The sequence below is a fragment of the Bubalus bubalis genome, chromosome 4 (genome assembly GCF_019923935.1).
Source record: "Bubalus bubalis isolate 160015118507 breed Murrah chromosome 4, NDDB_SH_1, whole genome shotgun sequence".
NCBI classification, from domain to species: domain Eukaryota; kingdom Metazoa; phylum Chordata; class Mammalia; order Artiodactyla; family Bovidae; genus Bubalus; species Bubalus bubalis.
This window is the reverse complement of record NC_059160.1, coordinates 16,881,574-16,898,653: the sequence shown is the minus strand read 5'-3', so window position 1 is coordinate 16,898,653 and position 17,080 is coordinate 16,881,574. Positions and strand designations below refer to the sequence as shown.

Below are 17,080 nucleotides of genomic sequence, written 5' to 3'. Positions count from 1 at the left end.
AATAAACAAATGGGACCTAATTAACCTTAAAAGCTTCTGCACATCAAAGGAAACTATTAGCAAGGTGAAAAGACAGCCTTCAGAATGGGAGAAAATAATAGCAAATGAAGCAACTGACAAACAACTAATCTCAAAAATATACAAGCAACTCCTACAGCTCAACTCTAGAAAAATAAATGACCCAATCAAAAAATGGGCCAAAGAACTAAATAGACATTTCTCCAAAGAAGACATACAGATGGCTAACAAACACATGAAAAGATGCTCAACATCACTCATTATCAGAGAAATGCAAATCAAAACCACTATGAGGTACCATTTCACGCCAGTCAGAATGGCTGCGATCCAAAAGTCTACAAGCAATAAATGCTGGAGAGGGTGTGGAGAAAAGGGAACCCTCTTACACTGCTGGTGGGAATGCAAGCTAGTACAGCCACTATGGAGAACAGTGTGGAGATTCCTTAAAAAACTGGAAATAGAACTGCCTTATGATCCAGCAATCCCACTGCTGGGCATACACACTGCGGTAACCAGAAGGGAAAGAAACACGTGTACCCCAATGTTCATCACAGCACTGTTTATAATAGCCAGGACATGGAAGCAACCTAGATGTCCATCAGCAGATGAATGGATAAGAAAGCAGTGGTACATATACACAATGGAGTATTACTCAGCCATTAAAAAGAATACATTTGAATCAGCTCTAATGAGGTGGATGAAACTGGAGCCTATTATACAGAGGGAAGTAAGCCAGAAGGAAAAACACCAATGTAGTATACTAACGCATATATATGGAATTTAGAAAGATGGTAACAATAACCCTGTGTATGAGACTGCAAAAGAGACACTGATGTATAGAACAGTCTTATGGACTCTGTGGGAGAGGGAGAGGGTGGGAAGATTTGGGAGAATGGCATTGAAACATTTAAAATATCATGTAGGAAACGAGTCGCCAGTCCAGGTTCGATGCACGATACTGGATGCTTGGGGCTAGTGCACTGGGACAACCCAGAGGGATGGTATGGGGAGGGAGGAGGGTGGAGGGTTCAGGATGGGGAACACATGTATACCTGTGGCGGATTCATTTTGATGTTTGGCAAAACTAATACAATTATGTCAAGTTTAAAAAAAAAAAAGAATACAATAACTGAACTGAAAAATTCAAAAGAGTGCTTCAGACAAACTATTGTCCAAAACAAAGAATCAGCAAACTTAAGGACAGGTTATTTCAACTTATCTTGTTAGAAGAACAAATCAAGTACTGATGGGAGACTTGGACCATAAAGAAGGCTGAACACCGAAGAATTGATGCTTTTGAATTGTGGTTCTGGAGAAGACTCTTACGAGTCCCTTAGACATTCAAGAGATCAAACCAGTCAATCCTAAGGGAAATCATCCCTGAATATTCATTGAAAGGATTGATGCAGAAGCTGAAGCTCCGCATCAGTTTGCCCACCTGATGTGAAGAGCCGACTCAGTAGAAAAGACCTTGATGCTAGGAAATATTAAGGCAAAGGAGATGGGGGTGGCAGAAGATGAGATAGTTAAATAGCATCACTGGCTTGGACATGAATCTGAGCAAACTCTGGGAGATAGTGAAGGACAGGGGAGCCTGGTGTGCTGCAGTCCATGGTGTCGCAAAGAGTCAGACATGACTTAGTGATTGAACAGCAACAAGATGGAAAAAAGTGAAAATTATTCATACACAATGCATGGGAAACTGTAGAGCAAAATTATTCATGCATGATGAGAGCCCCAATAGTAAAAGAGAAAGAGGCAGAAAGCTTATTTAAAGAACCAACGACTGAAAATTTCCCAAGTTTAAGGAGAGAAAAAAGGACAACTTGATTTATGAAGCCCAAAAGTTCATAGGTAGGTAGAACCTGAAGAATTCCACACCAAGACTCGCTATAGTTAAATTATCAAAAAATTTTGAAAGCATTAAAAGAAAAGTGACTTGTTACATATAAGGGAGTTCCTGTCATAAAGCAGATTTCTCAGCAGAAACCTTGCTGACCAGAGAGAGTAGGGTAACGTATACAAAGCACTTAGAGAGAAAAATTGCCAATCATCAACTCTTTATATAGCAAACTGTCCTTTAAAAATGAAGAGAGATTTTTTTTTAATTTTAAAAAAGCAAAAACTGAGGGGTTTCATCACCACTAATCTTGTCTTGCCTCTCATTAGTAAGGATAAATATGAAGAGAAGTACAGAATACTAATATATTGTAATCTCAGCACATGATTTTAACCATGTTTTGTAATCAAAAGTCAAACACAGCAAGAATAAATATAACCACAGAAATTTGCTGGTGTAAAAAGAATATGTGAAGAAATAAAATCTGACGTCAATGATATAAAGTGTCGGGGGGATAATAAAATATAGAGTTTCCGTGTGCTATTAAATTTAAGTTGTTACCTTAATTGTACTTAACTTCAGTTATAGACTATTACAGCTATCAATTGCTTGATGCAAGTTCCCAGGTAACCACAATTAAAAGTATAGTGGATAACAAGATAAGGAGAAAAGAGTCAGAGCATGGCACTAGGAAAAATCACTTCACAAAGAAAGCAATGGAAGGGAAGAACAAGAGAACTACAAAACAGACATAAAACAATGAACAAGGTAGTAACAAGTCCTGACCTTTCAATAATGATTTTAAATGTAAATGTATTAAACCTTCCAAATGAAAAATGTTGAGTGGCCTGAGTAGATTAAAAAACAAGACCCAACGGCATACTTTAGATTTCATGACACATATAGGATGAAAGTGAAGAGGTAGAGACAGAGATTCCATGCAAATACTAATCAAAAGAAAGCAGTCAGGCAAAAGAGAAGTTAAGCCAAAACCATCACAGGCGACATAATGATTAAATAGTTCAATAAGACTCGATAACCCATGTTATTACATATATATTCAATATATGCCCCCAACATCAAAAAATGTAAATAAACAAAGCCAACATTGACAGATCTTAAGGAGAAACAGAAGCAATACAAAAATATCCCACTGTTTATAATGGATGGATCATTCAGAGAGAAAATCAATAAGAAGACAACAGAGCTGAGCAATAATATAGGCTGAATGGCATTACCAGACACATAGTGCTCATTCACCCAATACACTGACCCATAAAGCACATTTTTACCCAAAGTATAGAAAAATACACATTCTTCTCAGTGACACATGAAATATTCTCCAGGACATGCTAGATCACAAACAAGTCTCAGAAAATATAAGAATATCAAAATAATTCAAGTGTCTTTGCTGACCACAATGGAAGCTAGAAATCAAGAATGAAAAGAAAACAGGAAAAATTCATAAATACATGAAAACTAAATGACACACTCATATTTTGAGGCTTTTCTCTATTTATATAAAGAATGCTATTGAGATTTTGATAGGGATTGCATTAAGTCTATAGATTACTTTAAGCAGTATAGACATTTTAGCAATATTAATTCTTTCAATCTATTGGCACAGAATGATTTTCCAATTACTTGTATCTTTTTAATTTTCCTTCATGCAGGTTTAATGTATTAAACATTTTATAATGTTAAAATAAATTGACATTTTTTTTTAAAGGTAGAAGATGAAAGTAGAGAGCAAGCAAGCCATTATTTGGAGAGCTCCCGGTTGGAGAAAACTAAGATCATGGCATCCAGTCCCATCACTTCATGGCAAATAGATAGGAAAACAATGGAAACAGTGACAGACTTTATTTTGGGGGGGCTCCAAAATCACTGCAGATGATGACTGCAGCCATGAAACTAAAAGATGTTTGCTCCTTGGAAGAAAAGCTATAACCAATCTAGACAGCATATTAAAAAGCAGAGACATTACTTTGCTGACAAAGGCAATGACAACCCACTCCAGAACTCTTGCCCGGAAAATCCCATGGAGGGAGGAGCCTGGTAGGCTGCAGTCCATGAGGTCCCTAAGAGTCGGACATGATTGAGCAACTTCGCTTTCACTTTTCACTTTCCACTTTCATGCATTGGAGAAGGAAACGGCAACCCACTCCAGTGCTCTTGCCTGGAGAATCCCAGGGATGGAGGAGCCTGGCGGGCTGCTGTCTATGGGGTCACACAGAGTCGGACATGACTGAAGCGACTTAGCAGTAGCAGCATGGTTTATCCAATAGTCATGTATGGATGTGAGAGTTGGACTAAAAAGAAAGCTGAGCATCGAAGAATTGATGCTTTTGAACTGTGGTGCTGGAGAAGACTCTTGAGAGTCCCTTGGACCACAAGGAGATCCAACCAGTCCATCCTAAAGGAAATCAGTCCTGAATATTCATTGGAAGGACTGATACTGAAGCTGAAACTCCAATACTTTGGCCACATGATGTGAAGAACTGACTCCTTGGAAAAGACCCTGATGTTGGGAAAGATTGAAGGTGGGAGGAGAAGGGGATGACAGAGGATGAGATGATTGGATGGCATCACCAACTCAATGGCCATAAGTAATTTCTGGGAGTTGGTGATGGACAGGAAAGCCTGGCATGCTGCAGTCCATGGGGAGGCAAAGAGTCAGACATGACTGAGCGACTGAACTGAAGTTGCATAAGCCTCAATACTCATAAGACACATAAATATTTGGGGAAAATATTAGTTGAATCAGTTTTTAGCATATATCATCACCCTCTGCCTCTCCTATCTATCACCTAACCCTGGATTTTTGTCATTTCTCCTGTTTCACACAAGTAAACATGATCTTAAATATACAAATGTTTATTGATTTAAAGATGGGTTTGTCACAAAGGTAAGCAACTGCTATAGAAGTGAAGGGTAGGTATACAGGTGGGGTTTGTGGCAAGTAAGGTGAGATCATAAAAAGTTTTGAAGCTAAGGAGGGAAACCAAAATGACAATGTATCTTTGGTCATCCAAGGAACATATTTTGAAAAGAATAAAAGGGAATCAATTACTTAATTTTTTAAATTCCCTTGTTTCTGAGTATATTCTGATTATTTATTGCTAGAGTTCTTTCTGGTAAAAGACTACCTAGTAATGCCTGAATCCAGTTAAAAAACTAGACTTCCAAAGAAGAAAAATATAACCCATAAAAAAATTTTTAAATGAGCAATCATTAAAAGCAAATTCAGAAATTACAGAGATGATTTAATTGGCTGATAAGGTCTTTAAACCTCTAATATAAATATACCTACTGAGGCATAAAAACAAAGTAGGGGAAAAAAAGCAAATGGAGCTTCTAAAACTAAAATACAATATCTGGAATGAAAAATTGTCTGGATTAACTTAACAAGACACAAGACATTGCAGAATAAAAGATTTGGAAATCCAATACATAGCAATTGACTATCCAAATTGAAGTAGAGAGAGAAAAATGCTAGTAGAAATTAGTATCATGAAGGATAATATCAAACCATGTGAAATATGTTATTTGGAGATTCAGAATAAGGAATAAGTAGAAAAAAAATTTTTTAATGATAGATGGAATTTTTCCAAATTTAATGAAGCTATAAACCCACTGATCCAAGAGGCTAAACAAATCTCAAACAAGATAAACTAAATAAAACCACCTAGGGCACTTGATAATATATTGCTGAAATCCATTCATAAACAAAAATAACTCTTAAGAGCAGCCAGGAAATTTTGACACACTATATATAGGGGAGCAATGTTAAGTATTACTGACTTCTTGTTTGAAGTAATGCAAGCCAGATAATTCAGACACTTTTGAAAATAACTCAAACCTGAAAGAAAATTAAAGTGCTTTCAGATGAATAACAGATGATAGAATGTGAGGCTATCAGACATACACTACACAAAAATGTTATCTAAAGGTCTAAAAGTTAAAGGAAAGTGATAATAAATGAAAGCTTGAATCTACCCAAAGCAATAAGAACTGTGTTAAATGATAATTCTGCAAGTAAATATTTTAAAAACTTCTTCTCATTTTTAAAATACTACAATATTTAAGACAAAAATAACAATTTTGTATTACAAAATTATAATATATTTATAAGTAGAATATATGACAACAGTAACATAAATAACAAGAACAGGGAAATAGAAGTATACTATAATAATGTCTTACATTATATATTAAGTGACATGCTATCTAAAGAAAAATGTGATTAAAGAGTAATATTTTCAACATTATGATAAGCTCTGCAAAAAGAGATACAGCCAATAAACCAACAGGGTACATAAAATAGAGTATTAAAATGCTCAATTAAAGATTAAAATATGACCAAAAAAGCATAAAACAAACAGCAAGCTAGTAAACTTAAACACAAGTATATAAATAATTATGCTAAATTTAAATAATTTAAACACTCCAACTAAAAGCAAGATGATAAGACTACATAAAGTAAGACAAAATCATACACTGTATAAACACAGAAACATAGGGTCACAAAGATATACCATGCAAACACTGATCAGAGAAAGCTGTATTATATATATTAACATTATATGAAGTAAGCCTATAGGATAAAGAATATATTCAGAGAGAAAAGAACATTTCATGATGATAAAATACAAAAGGAATTATGTAGTTTCAAAATCAGCATGAAGCAACTGAAATGGTGTTTAGAGGAAAATTTATAGCCTTTATGCTTCCTTGAGGCTTACATTAGAAAAGAAAAGAAAACTGAGAGCAAATGATCTAAGATTCCACCTCAAGAATCTACAAAAATACAGCAAATCAAAACCAAACGAGAAGAACAAAAACTAATAGAAATCAATGAAATAGGAAACATACACAATAAAGAAAATCAACAAAGTCAACTGGTAATCTTTTTGAAAGGCTAATGAAACTGATAATCCTCTAGCAAAAAATTCAATCAAGAAAAACTAAAAGAACACAAATTTAACAACACCAAGAATGAAAGGGGGGTTATCACTTTAGATCCTACCAATATGTAAAAGATACATTGTTGTTCAGTCACTAAGTCGTATCCAACTCTGCCACCCTGTGGACTGCAGCACCCAAAGCTTCCCTGTCTTTCACTGTCTTCTGGAGTTTGCTCAGATTTATATCCATGGAGTCAATGATGCCATCCAACCATCTCGTCCTCTGTCGCCCACCTTCTCCTCCTGCTCTCATCTCAATATTTCCCAGGATCAGGGTCTATTCCAATGAGTTGGCTCTTCACATCAGGTGGTCAAACTATTGGAACTTCACCTCCAGCATCAGTCCTTTCAATGAATATTCAAGGTTGATTTCCTTTAGGATTGACTGGTTTGATCTCCTTGTTGTCCAAGGGATTCTCAAAAGTCTTCTCCAGCACCACAGTTCAAAAACATCAGTTCCTTGGTGCTCAGTCTTCTTTATGGTCCAACTCTCACATCCATACCAGACTACTGGAAAAAACATAGCTTTGACCTTTGTCAGCAAAGTGATGTTTCTGCTTTTTAATATGCTATCTAGGTTTATCATAGCTTTTCTTCCAAGGAGCAAGCATCTTTTAATTTCATCGTTGAAGTCACCATCTGCAGTGCTTTTGGAGCCCAAGAAAATAAAATCTGCCACTGTTTCCATTTCTCCCCCATATATTTGCTTCCCAAGTGATGCTAGTGGTAAAGAACCTTCCTACCAATGGAGGTAGACAAGAGATGTGGGTTCGATTCCCTTCCATCCTGGGAAGATTCCCAGGAGGAGGAAATGGAAACCCACCTCAGTATTCTTGCCTGGAAAATCCCATTAACAGAGGAGCCTGGCAGGCTACAGTCCATAGGGTTGTGCAGAGTTGGACACAACTGAAGCGACTTAGCACTGCACATTTGCCATGAAGTGATGGGACTGGATGCCATGATCTTAGTTTTTTAACAATATTGGGCATGTTCAGGGTGGTGTGACCATAGACTGATCTTAGTTTTTGAATGTTGAGTTTTAAGTCAGCTTTCTCACTCTCCTTTCACCTTCATCAAGAGGTTCTTTAGTTCCTCTTCACTTTCTGCCACTAGAGTGATAACATCTGCATATCTGAGGTTGTTGATATTTCTCCTGAATATCTTGATTCCAGCTTGTGCTTCATTCAGTCCAGCATCTCGCATGATGTACTCTGCATATAAATTAAATAAGCAGGGTGACAACATACAGCCTTGTCATACTCCTTTCCCTGCATTGAACCAGTCCATTGTTCCATGTTTGGTTCTAGCTGCTGCTTCTTGACAGGTAAGGTAGTCTGGTATTCCCACCTTTTTAAGAATTTCCTACAGTTTGTTGTGATGCACACAGTCAAAAGATTTAGCATAGTCAATGAAACAGAAGTAGATTTTTTTCTGGAATTCTCTTGCTTTTTCTATGATCCAACAGATGTTGGCAATATGATCTCTGGTTCCTCTTCCTTTTCTAAATCCAGCGTGTACATTTGGAAGTTCTCAGTTCACATACAGTTGAAGCCTAGCTTGAAGGATTTTGAGCATTACCTTGCTAGCATATGAAATGAGTGCTGTTGTGTGGAACTTTAAACTTTCTTTGGCATTGTCCATCTTTGGGATTGAAATGAAAACAACCTGACCTTTTCCAGTCCTGTGGAACTCCATTGCTGAGTTTTCCAAATTTGCTGGAATATTGAGTGCAGCACTCTAACAGGGTCATCTTTTAGGATTTGAACTAGCTCAGCTGGAATTCCATCACTTTCACTAGCTTTTTTTGTCTTAATGCTTCCTAAGGCCCACTTGACTTCAGACTCCAGGATATCTGGCTCTAGGTGAATGACCACATCATCATCGTTATCTGGGTCAATAAGTCCTTTCTTGTGTGGTTCTTCTTTGTATTCCTGCTGCCTCTCTTTTATCCTTTTACTTCTGTTAGGTCTTTGCATGTCTTCCCTTGAAAATACAACTACCAATATTTGAAAGCACAAAAAAAATGGAAAATCTGAAAAAAATCTGAAGTTTCTTAAAAAATTCCCATTAAGAAAATTGCACTCCTCCGATGTTAGCTCTTCCACAGAGCTCAGAAATGATTTCTACTCTGGATTTATCCTAAACACAGTACTTCACCTTCAACAATCTGATAAGATCAGATCAGATCAGTAGCTCAGTCGTGTCTGACTCTTTGTGACCCCATGAATCGCAGCACGCCAGGCCTCCCTGTCGATCACCAACTCCAAGAGTTCACTAAGACCCACGTCCATCAAGTCAGTGATGCCATCCAGCCATCTTATCCTCTGTCGTCCCCTTCTCCTCTTGCCCCCAATCCCTTCCAGCATCAGAGTCTTTTCCAATGAGTCAGCTCTTCGCATGAGGTGGCCAAAGTACTGGAGTTTCAGCTTTAGCATCATTCCTTCCAAAGAAATCCCAGGGCTGATCTCCTTCAGAATGGACTGGTTGGATCTCCTTGAAGTCCAAGGGACTCTCAAGAGTCTTCTCCAACACCACAGTTCAAAAGCATCAATTCTTCGGCGCTCAGCCTTCTTCACAGTCCAACTCTCACATCCATACATGACCACAGGAAAAACCATAGCCTTGACTAGACGGACCTTTGTTGGCAAAGTAATGTCTCTGCTTTTGAATATGCTATCTAGGTTGGTCATAACTTTCCTTCCAAGGAGTAAGCGTCTTTTAATTTCATGGCTGCAGTCACCATCTGTAGTGATTTTGGAGCCAATAAAAATAAAGTCTGACACTGTTTCCACTGTTTCCGCATCTATTTCCCATGAAGTGATGGGACCGGATGCCATGATCTTCATTTTCTGAATGTTGAGCTTTAAGCCAACTTTTTCACTCTCCACTTTCACTTTATCAAGAGGCTTTTTAGTTCCTCTTCACTTTATGCCATAAGGGTGGGTGTCATCTGCATATCTGAGGTGATTGATATTTCTCTCGGCAATCTTGATTCCAGTTTGTGTTTCTTCCAGTCAGCGTTTCTCATGATGTACTCTGCATATAAGTTAAATAAACAGGGTGGCAATATACAGCCTTGACGAACTCCTTTTCCTCTTTGGAACCAGTCTGTTGTTCCATGTCCAGTTCTAACTGTTGCTTCCTGACCTGCATACAAATTTCTCAAGAGGCAGTTCAGGTGGTCTGGTATTCCCATCTCTTTCAGAATTTTCCACAGTTTATTGTGATCCACACAGTCAAAGGCTTTGGTATAGTCAATAAAGCAGAAATAGATGTTTTTCTGGAACTCTCTTGCTTTTTCCATGATCCAGCAGATGTTGGCAATTTGATCTCTGGTTCCTCTGCCTTTTCTAAAACCAGTTTGAACATCAGGAAGTTCATGGTTCACATATTGCTGAAGCCTGGCTTGGAGAATTTTGAGCATTACTTTACTAGCGTGTGAGATGAGTGCAATTGTGAGGTAGTTTGAGCATTCTTTGGCATTGCCTTTCTTTGGGATTGGAAGGAAAACTGACCTTTTCCAGTCCTGTGGCCACTGCTGAGTTTTCCAAATTTGCTGGCATATTGAGTGCAGCATTTTCACAGCATCATCATTCAGGATTTGGAATAGCCCAACTGGAATTCCATCACCTCCACTAGCTTTGTTCATAGTGATGCTTTCTAAGGCCCACTTACTTCACATTCCAGGATGTCTGGCTCTAGGTCAGTGATCACACCATCGTGATTATCTGGGTCGTGAAGATCTTTTTTGTACAGTTCTTCTGTGTATTCTTGCCATCTCTTCTTACTATCTTCTGCTTCTGTTAGGTCCCTACCATTTCTGTCCTTTATCGAGCCCATCTTTGCATGAAATGTTCCTTTGGTATCTCTGATTTTCTTGAAGAGATCCATAGTCTTTCCCATTCTGTTGGTTTCCTCTATTTCTTTGCATTGATTGCTGAAGAAGGCTTTCTTATCTCTCCTTGCTATTCTTTGGAACTCTGCATTCAGATGTTTATATCTTTCCTTTTCTCCTTTGCTTTTGGCTTCTCTTCTTTTCACAGCTATTTGTAAGGCCTCCCCAGACAGCCATTTTGCTTTTTTGCATTTCTTTTCCATGGGGATGATCTTGATCCCTGTCTCCTGTACAATGTCACGAACTTCATTCCATAGTTCATCAGGCAGTCTCTCAGATCTAGGCCATTAAATCTATTTCTCACTTCCACTGTATAATCATAAGGGATTTGATTTAGGTCATACCTGAATGGTCTAGTGGTTTTCCCTACTTTCTTCAATTTAAGTCTGAATTTGGCAATAAGGAGTTCATGGTCTGAGCCACAGTCAGCTCCTGGTCTTGTTTTTGCTGATGGTATACAGCTTCTCCATCTCTGGCTGAAAAGAATATAATCAATCTGATTTCGGTGTTGACCATCTGGTGATGTCCATGTATAGAGTCTTCTCTTGTGTTGTTGGAAGAGGGTGTTTGTTATGACTAGTGCATTTTCTTGGCAAAACTCTATTAGTCTTTGCCCTGCTTCATTCTGTATTCCAAGGCCAAATTTGCCTGTTACTCCAGGTGTTTCTTGACTTCCTACTTTTGCATTCCAGTCCCCTATAATGAAAAGGACATCTTTTTTGGGTATTAGTTCTAAAAGGTCAAGAGGGTGAAATTCTCTTTCACACCACTTTCCTAAAATTGAGAAGAAACTCCAAGACTTCAGTTTCAATTAGAGAATTGGAACAGACATGCTATTCTCTTTTTACTTCTCCTGTGTCACCACTTTGACCAGCCTTCACTAAAACATGTTTCTGAAAATATAGAAGCAATAGACCAGAGGGAAGAAACTGACAAAGAGATTAGCACAAAAAAACTGGAACAGTTCATAAACATGTGAAAGTCTAAATTAGAGCAGCCTTAGGGAGTAAAAACCATAATCAAGGTTAAAATGCCATAGCACCCTGTTAATTTTTAAGTATATCCTGACTGAAATTAATATTGAAACATTGATTTTCTTAAAACAGTAACATTAGGAGCTCCAACATCACATAAGCTTACAGCACCACACACTGTATTTTTACTCAGATGCTGATTTATCAAAATAAGGTGGAAACACATGTGTTTCCACAATTTTATCTGCAGTTGAAACCATGATTAGGGCATGGTAACAATAGAAATATTACTTGAAATGCCAGAAAACAGATTTTCTTAAAACAAAAAATTCCTATCTGAAACTCAAATGCCCCTTGAAACTAATTATTTTTAATAATAATAATAACAGAAGAAAACATTTGCAGATGTATACTTACCTCCCAAAGTTCTAAGTTGTATACATTAAATATATACAGCGTTTTGTATGTCAGTCATACCTCAATAAAGTAGCCTAAATTAAAGTAATTCTTTTCTTAGGGGTCTCAACTAGTATCATCAAAGATCTTTTGAGGGTGAGATTGGAAAAGATCACTTTTCTGGTGATCTTCCCCAAAAGAGCTGATTAGCCATGAGCTGCTAGAAATGTACTGCAAATATTCTCAGGGCTCCCCCTGTCTCACCCACCAGATGGCTGACCATTTTGAAAGACTCAACTACCTACATTAGGAACTCACTGTGATAGCTGACTTTTCCTCTAGTCCACCTGGTCTGATGGGATTAATGTGTAAAGCATCTAGATCTTCCACCATTGTAATAACCACTGGAAACTGACCACCTACTCATACCCTAGTCTCACTGCTATCTTTACTGTCTCCACCTTGGCACAATCCAATGCGCTTAGCACTGAGCACTTCTCATGAGTCACTTCAGGTCCTATTAGCCTCACTGACTGTTACACTTGATGTGTGTCAGCTACTGTGCTGTTAATTTCCAAGTTTCATATTTTCCTTCTCCTTCAACAACTCCACAAACAGAATGTGAGCTCCCCACCGAGGTGGCCTGGTGATGAGACTAGCTCCTGCCACAAACCCTCCTTCTTGCCCTGACTGTGACCTGGGACCTTCAAATGCACCAGTGAGATCCCCTCATGCCTTTTCCTTGTGTTGCACCCTGACTCCCCGTGTTGTCACTTCTCCATGTGTCTTCACTCTTTTGGCTTCTCGTGCTTTGTTGAGTCAACCTCCTTGCAGCCTCCCTGATATGATCCCTTCATACCTCTGGTGACTCTGTTTCTTTAAGACCAGAGAGTGTTATAAACTATGCTTGCCCTCTCTTATGCCCTCTCTTGTGGCCAAACCTGACTGGCCATCTCAATAGAATAAAAAATAATCATGATGAAACTAATCTGTCACATCATTGTATGAAAATATAACCCAGCAGTTGTACCTGTTTGTAAAATTTGACCTCACTTCCCCGCCTCTTATGACACATCACAGAGATCTGAAGGGTCCAGCTGTCCACAAGTCTGAAGTTTTTACTGTCCAGGGCCAAGCAAACCCTTAACCCCCCTTGAGAACCTAATGCTCTAAGAATCAAGTGTGACCAGAGTCTTCCCCCAAGGGTGCTCTAAAGCATGTGATCTGGTTTCCCCATGGTCATTCTGTGAATGAGATGGAGGTGTTTCCTGCTGGGAATCCCCTCCCAGACCAGACAGGCCTTACCTGAGCAGACTGCTCCAATATCCTGGTCATGAGAGAAGGTGTCATTATAGTTTTTAAAATCAATATGAACACACTTATAGATACTCAAAGTTGATTCAGCATCTATACTCTCACAAGAACCATATAAAAACCAAATGGGGCCAAGTCTTGGTCCAAAATAAGACCCTCTGGGAGCATCAATGGCAACTCCACATTCCAGTCGTCTGCACACGTCTTCTACACCATTTATGAGCCAGGTCTCAGTATACACAGTGCCCCATTCTCCTTTGTACTTCGCTTCCACTCTCCCCTCACAGCGGTGGGCTCCATCCTTCAGCCTCAGCTCCAGAACTGCAAGAGAGACACAGACACAGGACACAGGAGAGATTTTAAGAGAGAGTGCAGTGGTGTGCTGGTAAGTATTAAAAAATAATCTTCTCTCTGAGGGGAAAAAAAATCCCTGCATTTGTTGACTTTTATGGTATAAACATTCCCACCGTGGCCAACTCAAAACCCCCAATGTGCCATCACTGAACGTGGAGCAGGAAAGGAGGCACCAGGTGTTTCTCACGAGCCTGTGGAACCAGCTCCAGGGACACCACTGAGGACAGGCCTCCAGAGACTCTGGATGCTGCCCTCCCTGTAGATGTGCCCAAGGCTACTAGGGCCCAGCTTCCCCATCTCAGTTACAGCTCATGGCCCAGGACCCAGGGAGGAATCCTCCCTCTCCTTCCCTGTCCATAGGGAGCATCTCATCCAGCTCAGGAACAGAGGGCTGGGGTAACAGGCTCCACAGTGTCCCAGTTATTCCTGTCACCTGTGTTCATGCCCTTGTGTAATCCCCACACTCCAATGTATCTAGTAACATGCCTGTAACAAATAGTATTTGGCAAAAGTGATGAGATGTCACTTAAGAGATTAGGTTTCAAGATGACTCTGGTTTCCTTTTGGTGACCTCTCTCTCTCTAGCTCACTCTAATGAAGCCAGCTGCCACATTGTGAGCTGTGTATGGAGAGACCCTCATGACAAACAACCAAGGGAGGCCTCTTGGCAACAGCCAGCAAGAGACTGAGGCTCTCAGTTAAACAGTCTCCTAGAGTCTGAATGCTGCCAACAACCAGGTGGGTTTGAGTGGTACCCACCCCTCGTTGAACCTTCAGATGATTGAACCAGTGAGACAACACAAGTCAGAGGACCCTTGCTGATTCCTAGCCCATGGAAATTATAAGGTGCTAGATGTTTGCTGCTTTAAGCTATTGTTTTGTTTTGTTTGTTTATTTTTGGCTGTGCTGGGTTTTTGTTGCCACTCACAGACTTTCTCTAGTTACAGAGTAGAGGCTACTCTTCATTGTGGTGTATGAGCCTCTCCTGCCGGTGGCTTCTCTTGTTGCTGAGCATGGGCTCTAATCATGAGGGCTAAGATGCCAAGCTTTGCAGTAATTTGTAGCACAGCAACACATAATTAATGTAGGAAGGCATTATGCTAAGTGAAAGAAGTAAGACAGAGAAAAGCAAATACTGTTTGGTCTCATTTATATGTGAGCTCTTAAAAAAAAAAAACACACAAATTCATAGATAAGGAGAGTAAATTGGTGGTTGCCTGGGTAGGGATGGGAGTAGGAGGAAAGGATGATGGTGGTACAAACTTCTACTTAGAATATAGATAAGCCCTGGGGATGGAATGTACATGTGACTGTAGTTGACAATTGTTATTTAGTCACCAAGTCATGTCCTACTCTCTGCAAGCCCATAAACTTCAGCATGCCAGGCTTCCCTGTCCTTCACTATTTTCTGGAGTTTGCTCAAACTCATGTCCATTGAGTTGGTGATGCCATCCAACTATCTCATCCTCTGTCACTCCTTTCTTCTCCTGCTCTCAGTCTTTCCCAACATCAGGGTCTTTTCCAGTGAATTGGCTCGTCATATCAGGTGGCCAAAGTATTGTAGCTTCAGCATCGGTCTTCCAATGAATATTCAGGTTGATATCCTTTAGGATCGACAAATTGATCTCCTCATTGCCCAAGGGACTCTCAAGAGTATTCTCCAGCACCACAGTTTGAAAGCATCACTTCATTGGTGCTCAACTTTCTTTATGGTCCAGCTCTCACAACCATACATGACTACTGGAAAGGCCATAGTTTTGATTATAGGGACCTTTGTTGGTAAAGTGATCTCTCTGTTTTTTAATATGCTGCCTAGATTTGCCATAGCTTTTCTTCCAAGGAGAAAACATCTTTTGATTTCATAGCTTCAGTCACCATCTATGGTAATTTTGGAGCCCGAGAAAATAAAATCTGTCACTGTTTCCACTTTTTCCCCATCTTTTTGCCAAGAAATGATGGAATCAGTTGTCATGATCTTAGTTGACAATACCGGATTGTATATTTGATCATTACTGATAAAGTCAATCTTAAAAGTTCTCAAAACATACACACAGTAACTATGTAATGTGATAAATGTGTTAACTAACTTAATTATGTTAATAGTTTCAAAATATATATGTATTTCTTTTTTAATACTTTAATTTGGGGAGTATAGTTGATTTATAATGTTGTGTTAGTTTCAGGTGTACAGTAAAGTGACTCGGTTATATATTTTAATACATACACTCATTCTTTTTTAGATTCTTTTCTCTCATAGCTTACCACAGAATACTGGTTAGACTTCCCTGTACTATACAGTAGGTCCATGTCAATTATCTATCATATATATAGTAAGGTGTGTGTGTGTTAATTTCAAATTCCTGATTTATCCCTCTCCCTAACTCCCAACATTTCCCCTTGTGTAACCATAAGTTGTTTTGGATATCTGTAAGTCTGCTTCTGTTTTGCAAATAAGTTCATTTGTATCCTTTTAAAATTAATTTTTATTGGAGTATAGTTGCTTTGCAATGTTGTATCCTCTGTACAGCAGAGTGAATCAGTTATTTGTTGTTGTTCAGTTGCTAAGTCATGTCTAACTCTTTGTGAATTCATGGACTCACGCACTCCAGGCTCACCTGTCCTCCACTATATCCTGAAGCTTGCTCAAATTCATGATGATTTCTAACCATCATGCTATCTAACCATCTCCTCCTCTGCCACCCCCTTCTCCTCTTGCCTTCAATGTTTTCCAGCATCATTTCCAATGAGTCTGCTCTTGGTTGAGTCCCTTTTCTCTACACCATCCCCAGCATTTATGCTTTATAGAGTTTTTGATGGCCAATTCTGACTGGTGTGAGGTGATGCCTCTTTGTACTTTTGATTTGCATTTCTCTAATGATTAGTGATGCTCAGCATCTTTTCATGTCTTTTTTTGGACACCTGTATGTCTTCACTGGAGAATATATACATATGTATTTCAAGTCATCATACTGTATACCTTTCACTTATATCTTATTATATGGTGATTACCTTCCAATAAAGCTGGAAACAATAGATAAAAACAACTATATAGAGAGACAAAAACTTTTGCAAATGCAAGGGAAAGAATGACAGGAATAATAGTAATGGGAGCTTGAAATATATATCTCAGCTTTTAATACTTGAAATGGTCATCTGAACTAAATTCAATGGGGAAAAAGTGGAAGTAGTAACAGATTTTATTTTGGGGGGCTCCAAAATCCCTGTGGACAATGACTGCAACCATGAAATGAAAAGACACTTGCTCCTTGGAAGAAAATCCATAACAAACCTAGTCAGCATATTAAAAAGCAGAGACCTCAAT

At 38.9% G+C, this 17,080-nt stretch overlaps 1 protein-coding gene across 1 annotated transcript in view; it reads right to left on the bottom strand.

Moving 5' to 3' along the window:
* The window catches only part of LOC102402808 (antigen WC1.1), a gene marked incomplete in the record, with an annotated part of 1,152,186 nt that overhangs the window by 1,098,317 nt on the left and 36,789 nt on the right, over window positions 1-17,080 (bottom strand). Inside the window, 1 exon segment of the mRNA XM_045165269.1 lies at window positions 13,396-13,725. Coding sequence (XP_045021204.1) covers window positions 13,396-13,725 — 330 coding nt within the window.